The sequence below is a fragment of the Coenobita brevimanus genome, chromosome 66 (assembly GCF_032717465.1).
Source record: "Coenobita brevimanus isolate Jiangsu-jjx chromosome 66, ASM3271746v2, whole genome shotgun sequence".
NCBI lineage: Eukaryota > Metazoa > Arthropoda > Malacostraca > Decapoda > Coenobitidae > Coenobita > Coenobita brevimanus.
Window position 1 is genome coordinate 21,071,063 of NC_137019.1, and position 19,219 is coordinate 21,090,281.

The 19,219-nt window shown below is 39.5% G+C and overlaps 1 protein-coding gene across 1 annotated transcript in view; it reads right to left on the reverse strand.

Moving 5' to 3' along the window:
• rod (kinetochore component rough deal) overlaps positions 1–19,219 on the reverse strand; it is a 471,351-nt gene that overhangs the window by 147,144 nt on the left and 304,988 nt on the right. Inside the window, exon 20 of the mRNA XM_080276726.1 lies at positions 16,286–16,460. Within this exon, the coding sequence (XP_080132852.1) occupies positions 16,286–16,460 (175 nt within the window). The remainder of the gene's footprint in view (positions 1–16,285; positions 16,461–19,219) is intronic.

Here is a 19,219-nt window from a genome sequence, read left to right on the forward strand (position 1 = left end):
GTACACCAGGAAACCATTTACTAAGCTGGGTGGTAATCATATAACCAAATTTTGGAACCTGGTGGTTTAGTGGGTAATTATTGCACTCCAATCAGATTGAGCCAGTGAAGGTTTATATCCAAGGGGTGCTTGGGGTTGATTGCTCATGTATTGCCACTCAGGGATGAGTGAGGCTGGTCACTCTCATCTTATATGTCGGGACCAACTGCCTAGCCCCGGGCTCCTACGCTCCTCATGGGGCAATGTAGGATTGGATGATGGATAGAAAAATGGAAAAAGACCAGATTGGGATTATAAATTAGGAAATAAAACCCTACACATATCAGAAAGAGAGAAGGACCTAGGAGTGATTATCAATAACAGACTGTCTCCGGCTGACCATGTCAGTGAGAAAGTAAGGAACATGAATCCACTGCTTGCAAATATGAGAATAGCATTCATATACATGCTGAGAAAGATAATAACATCATCCATAAGACCAACCCTGGAGTATGCATCAGTAGTCTGGAAACCTCATCTCAAGAAAAACATAGATAAGATTGAAAAAGTACAAAGGGCCGCCACAAGATGGGTACTAAGCTTCAGGGATCTTAGTTACAAAGAAAGACTAGACAAATTGAATCTGCCAACACTACAGAAGAGAAGGAAAAGAGGAGACATGATTGTGCTATATAAATGTGTCTCAGGGAAGGAGAAAATAGACATAAATGAGTATATAACCTTTGGGGATGCATCAGCAAGAGGACACTGCAAAAATCTGCATAAAAAGAGAGGTAATAAAGACGTAAGGAAATTCAATTTCCCAAATAGGGCAACTGATCAGTGGAATACACTACTGAATGAAATACTGTGAGCCAAAATGATTCATATCTAAGGACATATATGATAAAAGTAATTTGATACATGGGACAGTACGAGTTTGACTCATTCTTGTTATGATATAGTTAGGTAAGAACAATCAGGTAAGAAAACACACACACATGTGCACACACGAACGCACACACACATGCGCACACACATGCACATGCACACACACACACACACACGAGCAGCCGGAGAGAGAGGTCGTCCCAGGCATCGCTCCTAACCTTGAGTAGTTTCAGGAATTTTGTCTGTCCTGTCTCCTAGGGTCTTTCTTTAAATTTAAAATAATGAAAGTTGGTAGACTACCAAAAATGTAAAGATTTGTTGGCAATAGTATACATGAATGTTTGTGGCTTATTCGGTAACAGCTGTTTAGGTACTTTACCAGTACGTTAAAGATGGCCGAAAATGTAAACAATGAGGGAATGGAATTTCAAGGATTTGATGCTAATACTAATGTCATGGACCTGGTGAAAACATTAATTATGAGGATTAGTGAACTCGAAAAAAAAGTAGAGAATCTAGTGATAAAGGATGTGTCAGGAAATACGGAAACCACCATACAGAGTCTAATCCAGTCCAACGAAACAGCCAGTGAAGAGATTAAGAATTTGAAGAGGGAAAATGTTGAACTGAGGAGGAAACTTGAAGAGAGTACTAATAAAACGGAGAAGGTGAGTAATGTACTAGAAGAACACAAGGCAAAGTGGGCACACGTAGAAGAAGAACAGAAAGAAGTGGTCAGCTTAAGAGAGATCATCCAGGAAGAAAGGGAAATGAACAAGAAAGAAATGGAAGAAAATGTAGTGAAAATACTGAAGAAAAAAGAGAAAATAGTGAGGGAAACTGTAGAAAGGAACAGATGTGTGGTAGTATTTGGAAACAGGGAAGAGGAAGAAAAGGTTAGGTTCGCAAGACTCGAGAGGGACACGAACATGGTGAGAGGAATATTAGGCAAGATTGACCCCGAAGGAGACAAGTGGGTAAAAGAAATTGAGGAAGTAAGGAGGACAGGGCCTTATAAGAAAGGGGAAACAAGACCAATGAGAGTCAAGTTTACATCAGAAAGTGTAATAAATGAGATACTTAAAGTGACCTGGAAATTAAGCAAAGAGGCGGGGATGGAAAATATTATAATAAGAAAAGATCTGAATGAAGAAGAAAGAGAAGTTTTAAAATCATTAAAGGAAGAAGTAAAGGAAAAAATGATAAGAGGACAGAGGAAGAACGTAATACTTTTTTTTGGAGAGTATTGGATATGAAAGTAAGGAAATGGTATTTAAGGAAATAGAAGTGAAGGAAACTAGGGGGGATGGTTGTGAAAGATCAGAAGTTGAGGAAGTGGTACGGACAGAGAGTAGGAGGGAAGAGGGTATTAATAATGTCAAAAATAATTTGAAGGTGATATATACTAATGTTGATGGTTTTATATCGACAAGGATCGAAATTAATGATTTCTTGAGAGAACATGAACCTGATGTCATGTGCTTTGTAGAGACCAAATTAAGAGAAGATATTGATGTTCATTTGGGAGATGGTAAATACAAACTGTGGAGAAAAGACAGAAAAGAAAAAAAGGGAGGAGGAGTGATGATAGCAGTGAAGAACAACATAAATGTAGATACTGTGGAAATGGGAGAAGGCAGGGCTGAAGTGATATATATGAAATTAGAAACTGGAGAGAATGTTAAGTGAGATATGGCGGTAGTGTATGTTCCCCCAAAGACGAGAGCATGGAAGGATGACGAATACCATGAGATGTCAGATATGGCTAGCAACTTGCAAAAAATAATTGAGAAAAGCAATAATATAATTTTGGTGGGTGACTTTAATTGTAAAGAGGTGAACTGGGAGGAATGGTACTCGGGAGGCGGCGAGGATTCGTGGGGCACTATGTTATTAAATATAATAATGAATAATGTGATGACGCAGTGGGTCAAAGAAGAGACACGGTTTCGAGGTGAGGACACACCAGCAAGGTTAGATTTACTGTTCACCAAAGAACCCGATGTAATAGAATCATTGGAATATCTCTATCCTTTGGGAAAAAGTGATCACGTGGTCATTGAGTTCCAGATGTTAATAGGAAACGTCGAGCCAAGAGACGAGCTTCATAGACAGGGAAGATACAACTTTGGCAAAGCAAATTTTACAGGATTGAGAAACTTTTTTGAAAATGCGGATTGGAGAAAATTCAGAGAAACAAGAGAGATACAGAGGAAGTGGGATATCTTTCTAGACCTCTATAATTTGGGAGTGGAAAAATTTGTACCAAGAGTAAGAGGGAAAGAAAACAGGAAAAAGGAGTGGTTTAATAGAAGGTGTATGATAGCCAAAAAAGAGACAGATAAGGCGTGGAACAATTGGAGAAAGAGAGGTAACAACAGAACAAAGGAAGAATATAAAAGAACAAGAAACGAATACACAAGAATACTTAGGGAAGAAGAAAGGAATTTTGAAAAAGGTATAATTGACAAATGCAAGGATGAACCCAAACTGTTTTATAGATTTGTTAATGGCAAACTGAAACAAAAGGAAGGAATCACCAAGCTGAAAGTAGATGGAGAGGTCTTTAAGGATGCGGCAATGCAAGCAGAAATAATGAAAAAACGTTTCCAGTCAGTTTTCACTAAAGAAAAGGAGCTTGTCGAAGGGGAGGGAGTGATTAGACATGTTCCCGTGATGAAAGATATAAAAGTGGAGGTGCAGGAAGTGTATAAATTACTGGAAACTCAAGATGTAAGGAAAGCCCCAGGACCTGATGGAATTTCTAATTGGGTACTGAAGGAATGCAGAGAACAACTGGCGGATAAAATTCACAGCTTAATTGTATGCTCACTGGAAGAGGGGAGAGTGCCACAAGAATGGAAGAGGGCAAATGTGGTACCAATTTACAAGGGAGGAAACAGGGAAGAACCCCTGAATTATAGACCAGTGTCTCTAACCAGCATGGTCGCAAAATTGTGTGAGAGAATCCTGAAAGACAGATGGATAAAATATCTGGAAGAGATGAATATTTTGGCTGAATGTCAGTTTGGATTCAGAAGTGGAAGGTCATGTGTTTCAAACTTGTTGAGCTTTTACTCAAGAGCAATTGATGTGGTACAGGTGAGAGATGGTTGGGTGGATTGTGTGTACTTAGACTTAGAGAAGGCCTTTGACAAGGTACCTCATAAGAGACTAATGTGGAAACTAGAATATATAGGAGGACTAAAGGGGAAACTTCTGGAATGGATGAGAGACTTTTTGAGAGACAGACAAATGAGGACAGTAATAAAGGAAAAGATGTCTGGATGGAGGGAAGTAACAAGTGGAGTCCCTCAAGGCTCAGTGTTGGCGCCAGTAATGTTCCTGATTTACGTAAATGATATGGTAGATGGATTGAACAGTTATGCGAGTCTGTTTGCTGATGATGTAAAGATCTTGAGGAAGATAGAGGTTGAGGAGGATTGTAAAATACTGCAGGAGGATTTGGATAGGATACACAATTGGAGCCGGACGTGCGAAATGAAATTTAATGTAAAGAAATGTAAAATATTGGAAATGGGTAAAAGTAGCAGGAGACCGTCACTGAATTATTTTTTGGGTAATGAATTAATCACAAAAAGGAGAGAAGAGAAAGATTTGGGAGTGCTGGTTCAAGATAGTTTGTCACCAGAAAAGCACATTAACAAGATAGTTGGAGAGACTTATAAGCTCTTGACTAACATAAGAGTAGCATTTCATTATATGGATGAGGAAATGACGAAAAAATTGATAGTGGCCATGATCCGCCCCAGGTTAGAATATGCAGCGGTAGTGTGGTCCCCACACAAAAAGAAAGATATAAACAAGATTGAGAGAATACAAAGAACAGCAACCAAGATGGTCCCCAGCCTGACAGACCTGTCATACAGAGAGAGGCTGGAAAAACTGGATTTGCCTTCGTTAGAGGAAAGGAGAAAGAGGGGAGACATGATTGCGGTGTTCAGGACCATGGTGGGAGTAGATAAAATTGACAAAGAAGATCTGTTTGTATGGGATAAGAGAGCAACAAGAGGACACGGAATGAAATTGAAAAAGTCAAGCTGCTTGAAGGATATCAAGAAATATAGCTTTCCTTACAGAAGTACAGACTTATGGAATAGCCTGGACAAAGAGATCGTCCAGTCTAAAAACTTAAACGAGTTTAAAGTTAAATTCGACTTATTGAGAAACAGCGACGGAAACCCACGAGCATAGTACATTCCGTGTATATCACAATTAGGTATATTCTTAAATATTTGGAACGACTTAGACAAAGAGGTGGTGCATGAGAAAAACATTCATGTGTGTAAAGGTAGACTTGATAAATGTGGATATGGAGACAGGACAACACGAGCATTGCTCAATTCCTGTATACTACAAATAGGTAAATACAAATAGGTAAATACACACACGGAGAAACAGCCAGAGAGAGCAGACGTCCCAGCCATCGCTGCTAACCTTAAGTAGTATCAGGAATTTTGTCTGTCCTGTCTCCTAAGGTCTTGTTTTAAATTTAGAATTAATGAAAGTTAATAGACTACCAAAAATGTAAAGATTTATTGGCTAGAGTATACGTGAATGTTTGTAGTTTTTTTCGGTAACAGCTGTTTTGGTACTTAACCAACATCAAACATGGCCGAAAATGTAAACAATGAGGGACTCGAATTTCAAGGATTTGATACAAATACCAATGTCATGGACCTGGTTAAAACATTAATTATGAGGATTAGTGAACTTGAAAAGAAAGTAGAGAATCTAGCGATAAAGGATGTGTCTGAAAATACCGATACTACCATACAGAGTCTGATCCAATCCAATGAAACAGCAAATGAAGAGATTAGAAATTTGAAGCGTGAAAATGTTCAACTGAGGAGGAAACTAGAAGAGAGTACTAATAAAACGGAGAAGGTGAGTAGTGTATTAGAAGGGCATAAGGCAAAGTGGGCAAACGTAGAAGAAGAACAGAAAGAAGTGGTCAGCTTAAGAGAGATTATCCAGGAAGAAAGGGAAATGAACAAGAAAAAAATGGAAGAAAATGTAGTGAAAATAGTGAAGAAAAAAGAGAAAATAGTGAGAGAAACTGTAGAAAGGAACAGATGTGTGGTAGTATTTGGAAACAGGGAAGAGGAAGAAAAGGTTAGGTTCGTAAGACTCGAGAGAGACACGAACCTGGTGAGAGGAATATTAGGCAAGATTGACCCCGAAGGAGACAAGTGGGTAAAAGAAATTGAGGAAGTAAGGAGGATAGGGCCTTATAAGAAAGGGGAAACAAGACCAATGAAAGTCAAGTTTACATCTATCTATCTATCTATCTATAGCCCAACGCCCTAATCCTGCAAAGGGTGGCCGCAGACAAAACGCCTCCAAGTCGCTCTGTCACCCACCATTTGACTACCCTCCCCCCAACTCACCCCCCCCTCCCTCATATACCTCTCAACTCCATCCCTCCACCTCATCCTTGGTCTGCCTCTCCCTCTCCCTCCCTCCACCTCACCTACATACACCCTCTTAGTCAGTCTTTCATTCTCCATTCTCTTCACATGTCCAAACCACCTCAGTGTATTTCTCCTAATCTTCTCAACCACACCCACATCCACCCCACAGCGTTCCTTCACTTCTTCATTCGTCAACCTGTCACTCCACGTCACTCCACATGCTCCTCTCAAGTAACTCATTTCCACTGCTCTCACTCTTGACTTGTTCCCCTCTTGCAAGGTCCATGCCTCGCTTCCATACGTCAGGGTAGGGATCACAATACTATCATGCAGTGACTTCTTAACTTTCATACTCACCTCCCTATTTCTCATCACTGCTTTCAGTGTACCAACAACCTTCAATCCCTGCTGTACCCTTTCACGCACTTCATCCCCCAAAGTTCTATCCTTACTCATCACACTACCCAAGTACTTGAATGCACTCACATTCTCCATATCCTCACCATCCAACCTCACTGCACACTCTGTGAATTCATTCTTTTCAAACACCATAACTTTACTTTTGTTTACATTAACTTTCAGATTCCTCTTCTTACACACTGTCCCAAATTCATTCACCAAACCTTGCAACTCCCATTCATCTTCACTCAACAGTACTATATCATCAGCAAACAGCAACACCGGAAGCTTCCAAATCTCACCCTCATTCATTAGAGCCACCCCCACATCCACTGCCCTACCCTGCACCTCCTTTACAACCCAATCCATGTATATATTAAACAGCCATGGAGACATCACACAACCCTGTTTCAGTCCCACATTGAGATCAAAGAACTCACTCAGCTCACCATCCACTCGCACCGTAACCCTAGCTCCCTTGTACATACTCTTCACAGCACTCAACAATTTCCCCTCCACTCCATATATTCTTAATACCTTCCACATACCTTGTCTATCTATTGTATCATAAGCTTTCTCCAAGTCCATGAAGGCAGCATACATCAGAAAGTGTAATAAATGAGATACGTAAAGTGACCTGGAAATTAAGCAAAGAGGCGGGGATGGAAAATATTATAATAAGAAAAGATCTGAATGATGAAGAAAGAGAAGTTTTAAAATCATTAAAGGAAGAAGTAAAGGAAAAAAATGATAAGAGGACAGAGGAAGAATGTAATACTTTTTTTTGGAGAGTCATGGATATGAAAGTAAGGAAATGGTATTTAAGGAAATAGAAGTGAAGGAAAATAAGGGGGATGGCTGTGAAAGATCAGAAGTTGAGGAAGTGGTACGGACAGAGAGTAGGAGAGAAGAGGGTATTAAAAACGTCAAAAATAATTTGAAGGTGATATATACTAATGTTGATGGTTTCATATCGACAAGAATCGAAATTAACGATTTCTTGAGAGAACACGAACCTGATGTCATGTGCTTTGTAGAGACCAAATTAAGAGAAGATATTGATGTTCATTTGGGAGATGGTAAATACAAACTGTGGAGAAAAGACAGAAAAGAAAAAAAGGGAGGAGTGATGACAGCAGTGAAGAACAACATAAATGTAGATACTGTGGAAATGGGAGAAGGCAGGGCTGAAGTGATATACTGTATATGAAATTAGAAACTGGAGAGAATGTTAAGGGAGATATGGCGGTAGTGTATGTTCCCCCAAAGACGAGAGCATGGAAGGATGACGAATACCATGAGATGTTGTCAGATATGGCTAGTTATTTGCAAAAAATAACTGAGAAAAGCAATAATATAATTTTGGTGGGTGACTTTAACTGTAAAGAGGTGAACTGGGAGGAATGGTACTCGGGAGGCGGCGAGGATTCGTGGGGCACTATGTTATTAAATATAATAATGAATAATGTGATGACGCAATGGGTCAAAGAAGAGACACGGTTTCGAGGTGAGGACACACCAGCAAGGTTAGATTTACTGTTCACCAAAGAACCTGATGTAACAGAATCATTGAAATATCTCTGTCCTTTAGGAAAAAGTGTTCAAGTGGTCATTGAGTTCCAAATGTTAATAGGGAACATCGAGCCAATAGACAAGCTTCTTAGACAGGGAAGATACAACTTTGGGAAAGCAAATTTTACAGGATTGAGAAACTTTTTTGAAAATGCGGATTGGAGAAAATTCAGAGAAACAAGAGAGATACAGAGAAAGTGGGATATCTTTCTAGACCTCTATAATTTGGGAGTGGAAAAATTTGTACCAAGACTAAGAGGGAAAGGAAACAGGAAAAAGGAGTGGTTTAATAGAAGGTGTATGATAGCAAAAAAAAAGAGAGAGATAAGGCGTGGAACAATTGGAGAAAGAGAGGTAACAACAGAACAAAGGAAGAATATAAAAGAACAAGAAATGAATACACAAGAATACATAGAGAAGAAGAAAGGAATTTTGAAAAAGGTATAATAGACAAATGCAAGGATGAATCCAAACTGTTTTATAGATTTGTTAATGGCAAACTGAAACAAAAGGAAGGAATCACCAAACTGAAAGTAGGAGGAGAGGTCTTTAAGGATGCGGCAATGTAAGTAGAAGTAATGAACAAACGTTTCCAGTCAGTTTTCACTAAAGAAAAGGAGCTTGTGGAAGGGGAGGGAGTGATTAGAAGTGTTCCGGTGATGAAAGATATAAAAGTGGAGGTACAGGAAGTGTATAAATTACTGGAAACTCAAGATGTAAGGAAAGCCCCAGGACCTGATGGAATTTTTAATTGGGTACTGAAGGAATGCAGAGAACATCTGGCGGATATAATTCACAGTTTAATCGTATGTTCACTGGAAGAGGGGAAAGTGCCACAAGAATGGAAGAGGGCAAATGTGGTACCAATTTACAAGGGAGGAAACAGGGAAGAACCCCTGAATTATAGACCAGTGTCTCTAACCAGCATGGTCGCAAAATTGTGTGAGAGAATCCTGAAAGACAGATGGATAAAATATCTGGAAGAGATGAATATTTTGGCTGAATGTCAGTTTGGATTCAGAAGTGGAAGGTCATGTGTTTCTAACTTGTTGAGCTTTTTACTCAAGAGCGATTGACGTGGTACAGGAGAGAGATGGTTAGGTGGATTGTGTGTACTTAGACTTAGAAAAGGCCTTTGACAAGGTACCTCATAAGAGACTAATGTGGAAACTAGAATATATAGGAGGACTAAATGGGAAACTTCTGGAATGGATGAGAGACTTTTTGAGAGACAGACAAATGAGGACAGTAATAAAGGACAGGATGTCTGGATGGAGGGAAGTAACAAGTGGAGTCCCTCAAGGCTCGGTGTTGGCGCCAGTAATGTTCCTGATTTACGTAAATGATATGGTAGATGGAGTGAACAGTTATGCAAGTCTGTTTGCTGATGATGCAAAGATCTTGAGGAAGGTAGAGGTTGAGGAGGATTGTAAAATACTGAAGGAGGATTTGGATAGGATACACAATTGGAGCCGGACGTGGGAAATGAAATTTAATGCAAAGAAATGTAAAATATTGGAAATGGGTAAAAGTACAAGGAGGCCATCACTGAATTATTTGTTAGGTGATGAATTAATCACAAAAAGGAGAGAAGAGAAAGATTTGGGAGTGCTGGTCCAAGATAGTTTGTCACCAAAAAAGCACATTAACAAGATAGTTGGAGAGACTTATAAACTCTTGACTAACATAAGAATAGCATTTCATTATATGGATGAGGAGATGATGAAAAAATTGATAGTGGCCATGATCCACCCCAGGTTAGAATATGCAGCGGTAGTGTGGTCCCCACACAAAAAGAAAGATATAAACAAGATTGAGAGAATACAAAGAACAGCAACCAAGATAGTCCCCAGTCTGACAGACCTGTCATACAGAGAGAGGCTGGAAAAACTGGATTTGCCTTCCTTAGAGGAAAGGAGAAAGAGGGGAGACATGATTACAGTGTTCAGGACCATGGTGGGAGTAGATAAAATTGACAAAGAAGATCTGTTTGTATGGGATAAGAGAGCAACAAGAGGACACGGAATGAAATTGAAAAAGTCAAGCTGCTTGAAGGATATCAAGAAATATAGCTTTCCTTACAGAAGTATAGACTTATGGAATAGCCTGGAGAAAGAGATCGTCCAGTCTAAAAACTTAAACGAGTTTAAAGCTAAATTCGACTTATTGAGAAACAGCAACGGAAACCCACGAGCATAGTACATTCCGTGTATATCACAATTAGGTATATTAGGTAAATACCTAAATATTTGGAACGACTTAGACAAAGAGGTGGTGCATGAGAAAAACATTCATGTGTGTAAAGGTAGACTTGATAAATGTGGATATGGAGACAGGACAACACGAGCATTGCTCAATTCCTGTATACTACAAATAGGTAAATACAAATAGGTAAATACATACACACACACACAAAAAGGAGATGGCAAATATAATGAGCATATTGAAGGAAGTATCAGAGGAAATCTGTTATAAATACACAGGGAAACACAAAAGGTTAGGTAAACATGAGAGAAATTAGTCAAGGCCCCTAGAAGTAACCTTCCACAGTGTGAATACTGTGGAGGCAATACTAAAAAATGCAAACAAATCCATGGAAAGAGAGGAATTTAAAAAAGTATGGATAAAAAGTTCCCTAACTCAAGAGGAATTGGGAATACTAAAAGAGAAAAGGGAGAAGGTGAAAACAAAGAATGAAGAAAGATCAGAGAAAGGGAAGAGTACTTTTTTTTCTTTACAAAGTAATTGGATTGCAGGTATGAAAGTGGTACATAACCAACAGGGAACAAAAAGGAGGAAGGTAGGAGACTCAAGTTATGGCAAGTAAGTAAACAAGATGGTTAGGTTGGTGTACTCAAATGTAGATGGAATGGTGTCTAAATTACTATAGATAAAAGACTACATCAAAGAAAAGGAACCACACATTATTTGCCTAACTGAAACAAAATTAACCCCAAAGATATCAAATGATACCCTAAACTTAGAGGAATACGATATATGGAGAAGAGACAGAAATTTAAGAAAGAGAGGAGGAATTATAATCTTAACAAAGAAAAATATAAAAATCAAAGAAATAAAACTAGATATACCCTCACAAGCAGAACTTATTGCAAAGGATATTAACACATCTGAAGGGAAATTAATTGTGGAAAATTTATATCTGCCACCCAAAACTAACACTTGGGAAAGAGGTGAATAAGAAGACCTGGCAGAAAGTACAATTCAAAGTTTAAGAACATTATTACAGAGAAGAGAAGAGAAATTTGAAAGAATTATATTAACTGAAGACTTTAAGTCAAATATAAAGTGGAATACTTTAGATGTAGAAAGCCATGAAAGCTGTTGGGATAAAAAAAAAACTAGATCTCGTGCAGTTTTTCCTAACACAGCATATAAAGGAAAACACCAGCCCATCAAGTACTAGATCTTATATTTACCAGGCAAGAAAATGAAAATGAAAATATAATGTATCACCCTCCATTTGGCAAAAGCGACCATGTAGTATTAAATTGTAGCTTCAGGATTGCGTATGACGTTACAAGCAATGAGAGTTACAAAGAGAGTCTAAATTACAAAAAGGGAAACTATCATGACCTGAAGAAGTACTTTTTAGAAAAAGATTGGGAAAAAGACATTAGAGGAAAAGATTTAAATATTATATATAGAAAATTACATCCCACAGCACAAAGCAACAGAAATGAAAATAAAGAGATGGTTTGATACAGAATATAAAAAAATCAAAAGAAAAAAGAGACTTACTGTGGAATAGATACAGAAGACACAACAGTGAGAGGGCATATAACAATCATGAACAGGCAAGAAACATTTACACAAAGATAAGGAGGGAGGCTCAGAGACAGTTTGAGGAGGACATTATAAATAAAAGTAGTGATCAATCTAAGCTTTTTTACAGCTACATCTGAAGCAAAACCAAAGTTAAAGATAAAATACAGTCCATTACGGTTGAGGGGATCATCTACACACAAAAGATATTTGTGAAGCACTAAATAAAAACTTCCAATCAGTTTTTACAAAAGAAAGAAATTTTGAGAGAGATGATATGGAACATGCATGCCCACATGCCAGATATACAAATATCAGAAAAAGAAGTACAGGAGGAGTTACTTAAATCAAACAAAGGAAAAGCAAATGGTCCTGACAGAATTTCAGGTTGGGTGCTATATGAATGTGCAGAAGAGTTAAGCAGACCATTGTATTTAATATTCAAGGAATCCTTAGGTCAAGGTAAACTACCTGATATTTGGACGAAAGCAAACACTGTTCCTCTATTCATGAAAGGGAATAGACAAAATCCACTCAAATACCAATGAGTATCACTGACCAGTGTTGTAAGATACTAGAAAAGCTAGTATGGAGAGTTTGGGAAAAACATCTAGAAGAACATACAGAGCTCGACAAAAGTATTGTGCGCCTATGTCAGGGCGCGCAATACTTTTGGCAAAAAAAGAATCACTCATTTTGGGGAGAAAAAATTGAGCCATAAGTTTGGACCACTAACATGATGTCACGGCAGCCTGAGGCCTTACTGCGCGCTGGTTGGCTGCCGCCTTAGTTGCCTACGGGCTGCGTGAGAGAGAGGAACTCGGCTGCTCCTCCCTCTCTTGTTGCGCCATTTTTTACCTAGTGACCTGCTGTGTTTTGGCTTTTGCTACTTTTTTATGACCCATGAGTTGTCGAGTGAAACAATATCACAGATCATTGCTCTAAAGGAGGCAGGCCACCCCACGATGGAAATTAGTGATTTGGTTGGTGTGGCTCGGTCAACAGTGCGGAGGTGGTGTGCCCGTTACTGAGTGGAAAATAGTGGTGACGTTCCTACAAAGAATCCGCAATCTGGTAGGCCCAGGAAAACTTCCCCAAGGTCTGCTAATGTGTTAAAATGTGCAGTGGAGTCTAATCCTCGTGTGAGTGCAAGGAAAATTAAGGAGGGAAACCCAGAAGTGTTTGGCGAGGTTTCAGTGTGCACAGTTTCTCGAAGAGTCTATGAACTTGGTTACACAAGCCACAGGCCTGTGAGAAAGCCTCTTCTTACATGTAACCAGCGACTTCGTAGGCTTGCCTTTGCTAACAAGTACCTTAACTGGGGTGAGGACCAATGGTTGTCAGTGTTGTGGTCTGATGAGGCAATGTTTACCGTTACCTGTAATCAAGGAGCATGCGTGTACCGGCGCAGAGGTAGTGACCAGCTTGATCCTCGTTACGTGGAGAGCACAGTTAAACACCCTGAGTCACTAATGGTATGGGGTAGTTTCTCTGGTAAGGGTTTGGGAAAGCTTGTTGTGCTTCCCAGGAACTGCAGAGTGAATCAAGACGTTTACCTGGAGCTGCTTTGTGATCATTTACCTGAGTCCTTCGAGCTCTCAGGCGCATGAGTGTTTCAGAAGGACAGTGCACCTGCTCATAAAGCCAAATCTGTCACCAACTGGCTTCGTGACTGCGAGGTCTCCTTCATGAAAGACTGGCCAGGCAATAGCCCAGACCTCAACCCAATAGAAAACCTCTGGTACCTCATAAAGAAGAATCTCCAAGGGAAGGACATGAGCTCTCTGCCTAAGCTGGAAGCAGGCATTCGTGAGTCTTGGGCAAGTATATCACCCCAGCACCTAAGGAACCTCACCCTTTCACTTCCACGACGTCTCAGGTCCGTGAAGAAGCGCAAAGGATACTCTACCATGCATTAAAGGTAAATATAATGCATTATTTACATGTTTTTCCATAGTTGAAAGGTTTGTTTTGTAAGAGGGACGCAGGGCACGCAATGCTTTTGTCAAGCATTGTAGTATGATAACAGAGAGGCAGTTCGGTTTTAGAAAGGGAAAATCACGTGTTACTAATCTATTAAGCTACTATGATAGAGTTACGGAAACATTACAGAAAAAAGAAGGATGGGTGGACAGTACAGTAGAACCTCTTTGGTCCGGACCCCATTAATCCGGATTTCTGTTAATTCGGACAAAATTTAAAAATAATAAACTCCAAAAATATGCTGAAAATAATTCTAAAGTCATTTTCAGTATTGGTGCGGAAAGCGATCGTCACTTGTTTAGTCTCAGATCATGCTAGGTCGTAACATGGGCGCCTGTTTAAACACACGCTAGCATTCATTCCATCATCTAGTTCACCGACCATTTATATTTTTACGCCGTATTTCAAAAGTTAATCCTCCTTACCATGCCCCCTAATGCAAGTGTAGCTTCTGCAATGAATAAAGGTGTTAAAAGGAAGCATGTAACACTAAGTATTGCAGGTAAAATGAAAATACTGGATAAACTAGAGGCTGGTGTTCCTGCAGGAAAACTCATGAATGAGATTACCCTGATGGTCGGGACAATCTGCTAATTCGGACAACCCTTCCCCCGTATAGTCCGAACTAGAGAGGTTCTACTGTACCTACTTAGATTTTAAGAAAGCATTTGACAGACTACCACACCAAAGAATTTTATGGAAAGTGTACCATCAAGGAGGTATTCAAGGGAATCTGTACTGTTGGATGCAGGATTTTCTTAGAAAAAGGAAAACGAGAACAATATTAAGGGGAAATTGCTCATCACCGAGGGAAGTGACCAGCGGAGTGCAACAGGACTCGGTGCTGGCACCAATTATGTTTTTAGTATATATAAATGACATAGTAACATTGGAAATGGAAGCTATCTAAATATGTTTGCGGATGATGCAAAAATTCAAAGGAAAATTACTAACACAGACTCTTGCAAAGAGCTGCAAGAGGAATTAAACAAGCTCCATGAATGGAGCAATAAACGGCAAATGGAATTCAATGTGGACAAGTGTCATGTAATTAAATTTGGTAAAAGTGAGAACAGACCAGATTGGGATTATAAGTTAGGAAAAACAACCCTACACATAACAGAGAGAAGGACCTAGGAGTAATTATCAATAATAGACTATCTCCAGATGACCATATCAATAAGAAGGTATGTAACATGTATACCTGTACATTGCTTGCTAATATGAGAATAGCATTCACATATATATAAATGAAGACATGCTGAGAAAGATAATAACATCATTCATCAGAGCAACCCTGGAACATGCATCAGTGGTATGGAATCCTCATCTCAAAAAACACATAGATAAGCCTGAAAAAGTACAAAGGGCAGCTACAAGATGGATACGAAGCGTAAGGGATCTGAGTTATAAAGAAAGATTAGAAAAATTGAATCTAGCAACACTACAGGAGAGAAGGAAAAGAGGAGACATGATTATGCTATATAAATGCATCTCAGGGGAAGAGAAAATAGACATAAAGGAATATATAACCTATGGGGAGGCATCAGCAAGAGGACGCTGCAAAAAACTACATAAAAAGAGAGGCGATAAAGACGTAAGGAAATTCAGTTTCCCAAAAAGGGCAACTGATCAGTGGAATGCACTACTGAATGAAGCACTGTGCCAAAACTATTCACAAACTTAAGGATATGTATGATAAAAATGGTTTAATGCATGGGACAGTATGAGCTTGACTCATTCCTGTAAAGATACATTTAGGTAAGAACAATTAGGTAAGAACACACACTCACACATACACACAAAAAGCAAAGGTTACCTGCAATGAAAATTTCAGAACATTAAGTAATCTATGCAAGGCCACTATGCTAAAGAAAATTATGGTAAAATCCCTTGAGGTGGACTAATTAAGGAGGAAAGGTTCATCTTAACAGGATGTTCATTATACAGGATATTTACTGTGTGGTACCATACTTTAACAGTCTACCTGTATACAAATTCACTTTTCACTAGTTTATAAAAAGTTTTATTCATTCAGGAACAAAAGAAAAGGCAACTCAACAACCAGTGATAAGGTTTTCGGTTTATGCTTAGACTTGCTTAGAGAATATTTACTCACTTTAGAAATGCATGTCTCATTTCACTTGTCAGCCTTAACAGAAGTCTGCCTTAAAGGGATTTTACAGCTTATCACAGCCACTTAAAACAAACTGTACAAATGCTTTTTTTGCCTGATGAATGACCTTGTATTCATAGCAAATGTCAGAGATGAGACTAAGTGCAAAGGGATTGTGGCGCTGAGACCTCCATAATCCCTCCACAAGAGCACCTTTATCCATGCTGTTGAACTGCTGTATTGTGGTAGCATGACCCACTCCTTCTAGGCGACTTACATATGTCAGTGACTGCAGTAATGACCTTAAACATGAAAGGAAATCATTAGTGACACAGAAAAGAAATCTGGTCAAGCTGGAAAATGGAAAAGGTAGGTGAAATTATTCTTATCAATCTAAAGCTGAAACAAAAAATATCTTTTTAACAATTGGAAATTAAGGAATAAAAGCTTATCCCCTTAAGTGTTGCTGGAATCCACGGATGCTGATCAGTGTCAATACTGGTGGCATGCAATTAGCACAGCCTGTCAAAAACAGAGGAAGATAATTGCAGTGACATATCAGCAACAGGCAACCCATACAGTATACTCTCCATGTGTGACGGTAAAGTGTTCACCTAGAGTTCAGCACACTTAAAGGTCTATAACCCATTAAAAAATCTAATGTGTTAACCAACCCTCTGGCCTGACTCCAACATGCTAACTAATGACCATCTACTGTATGGCAGCACTTTGACCACAGATATGCTTCCTAGGCAAACAGACTACTGTATGGAGGGAATGCAAACATAAGACACCAACAAAAAAGAGGTTTAATGGAATTAAAAATTGGAAAAAAAGTAAATCACGAGACCCAAATTTAGCTAATAAAAATGCTCTAAACTAAACAACAGATATGCTTCCTACACACTGCCTACTACACAAATGTAATGCAGACATAACATAGTGACATCAAACAGAACAGCTGCCAAGACCCTGACACTGGATCACAACTCAACAACATGCACTTTCCCAATGACACCTCACAAAACACCCTTATCCCACACCTTGCAAACTGCACTCCCTCCTCCACAGACATCATATGCTGTTTGTCAACACTTGCACTCACCACCACCCCATGAACAGAACCCAAGCTTGCTACAGATCATCTCACCATCATTATCACCACAGGAACACAATCCAAACCAGACCAATCACATCTCATGTGCACAAAACACAATCCAAATCAGACCAATCATATCACATGTGCACAAAACACAATCCAAACCAGACCAATCACATCTCATGTGCACAAAACACAATCCAAACAAGACCAATCACATCTCATGTGCACAAACAACAAGAAAGCAGATCAGACCAAATTCACTGAAGAAACAGAATAAATTCAGCATACTAAACAACACACCCATCACCATTATTAATGGGCACATTACAAAGTTCAATACCATACTCAACACAGACAAACATCACATTCCACAAGGCAACAAAAGACATTACGACACCAGTTTTACATTGGAGATTGCTCATCTCAAGACACTGGAACTCACTTACACACATGCCCTCTCTCCCCCCCCCCCAACACACACACGACTCCAAGAACTAAATAATGAGATAAAAAACAAAATTAGTACAAAGAAAACAAAAAACAGGAAGGCCTTTGTAACAACACTTAATCACTCCAGACCCCTCTTGGCTCTACAAAATACTTAACAGTATCACTAAATCACAATCAACATCAAGAGCCATGCCACACTCACCCGCAACACCCAACACATTCCTTCCAAGAAACAAGATATGAACACAAACCACGTAACACCAACATGCACTGAGTCAAGAAAACAATCTTCTTTGCATATGCAATCCTTTCTACTCAGCAACAATGCAACCCCCTTTAGTTCAGATGAGACACATAATATTATCACGAAAACAATGAAATCTGCAAGCACTGGGGCACCAGCAACCTCCACCTGAAACATTTAGGACCACACGGCATCCAGGTCCTCATATATATCAGCAACTACTCATATGCACCATTCCCGATATTTTGAAACATGAAACAGTTATCACAATCCTTCACCCAAATGAAGGACCCAACACACCATTCTTTGTACAGACCCATAACATTAGTTAGCATGTTATCCAAGATAAATGAATGCCCCATTCTCAACAAAATCACATCACATATACCCTTTGCTCCATCACAACATGGATTCAGAGCACTACACTATACAAACAACAGACTAACCTCACACAACAAGCATTAGACAGCATCAACTCCACAACAACTGTATAATGCACACTTCTTCCAACAAGAGATATTAGCAAGCATTCAATGCCATCTCCTGACCCAAACTAATCACCAAGATCTACAAACACGGACAGCTCAACCAAATGCTAGGTTGCCAGCCATTTATCTGGTGGACACATGTTATACTCCAGGGAAAGTCATCACGAACAAGAAATTTCCCTCACCGAGTACCACAGGGCTGTTTTCTTACTTGAACTCTATAACCTATAGATGCACTATAGTCTCATATCCCTACTGCCCACAAACATTGCTTCATATGCAGGTGACATCACCATGACAACCATGCACCACACTGCAAACACAGCTTGCACAGAGCAACAGGACTGCCTCACTACACTGTACACTGAGGTCAAAGACATCAGGCTCATGATCACTCCAGCCAAACTGATCATCACCAGCAGCAAACATAAACACTGGAACTCCCCTGACATCACACTTAACAAAGTACATGTGCAACACACATCCTCTACCAAGATCCTTGGGGTGACGAATGACAATGGGTTCACCTTCTAGGACCACATACAAGACATGAAGAGACAATGCATCTCAACATTCTCCTCCAACTCCACCTTAGATGTTTCTGGTGTTACTCCTCCATCACTTCCCCCTCTCCGACTTCCTCACGGCTGACATTAAAATTTCTTTAACTGATGCATTTTCTGCCACCACTGGCCTCAATACTAACAAGGTATACAGGCCTGCTGGCATCCATCCTGTAGTCTTCAAGAACTGTGCTTACACCCGCCTAGGTAGACT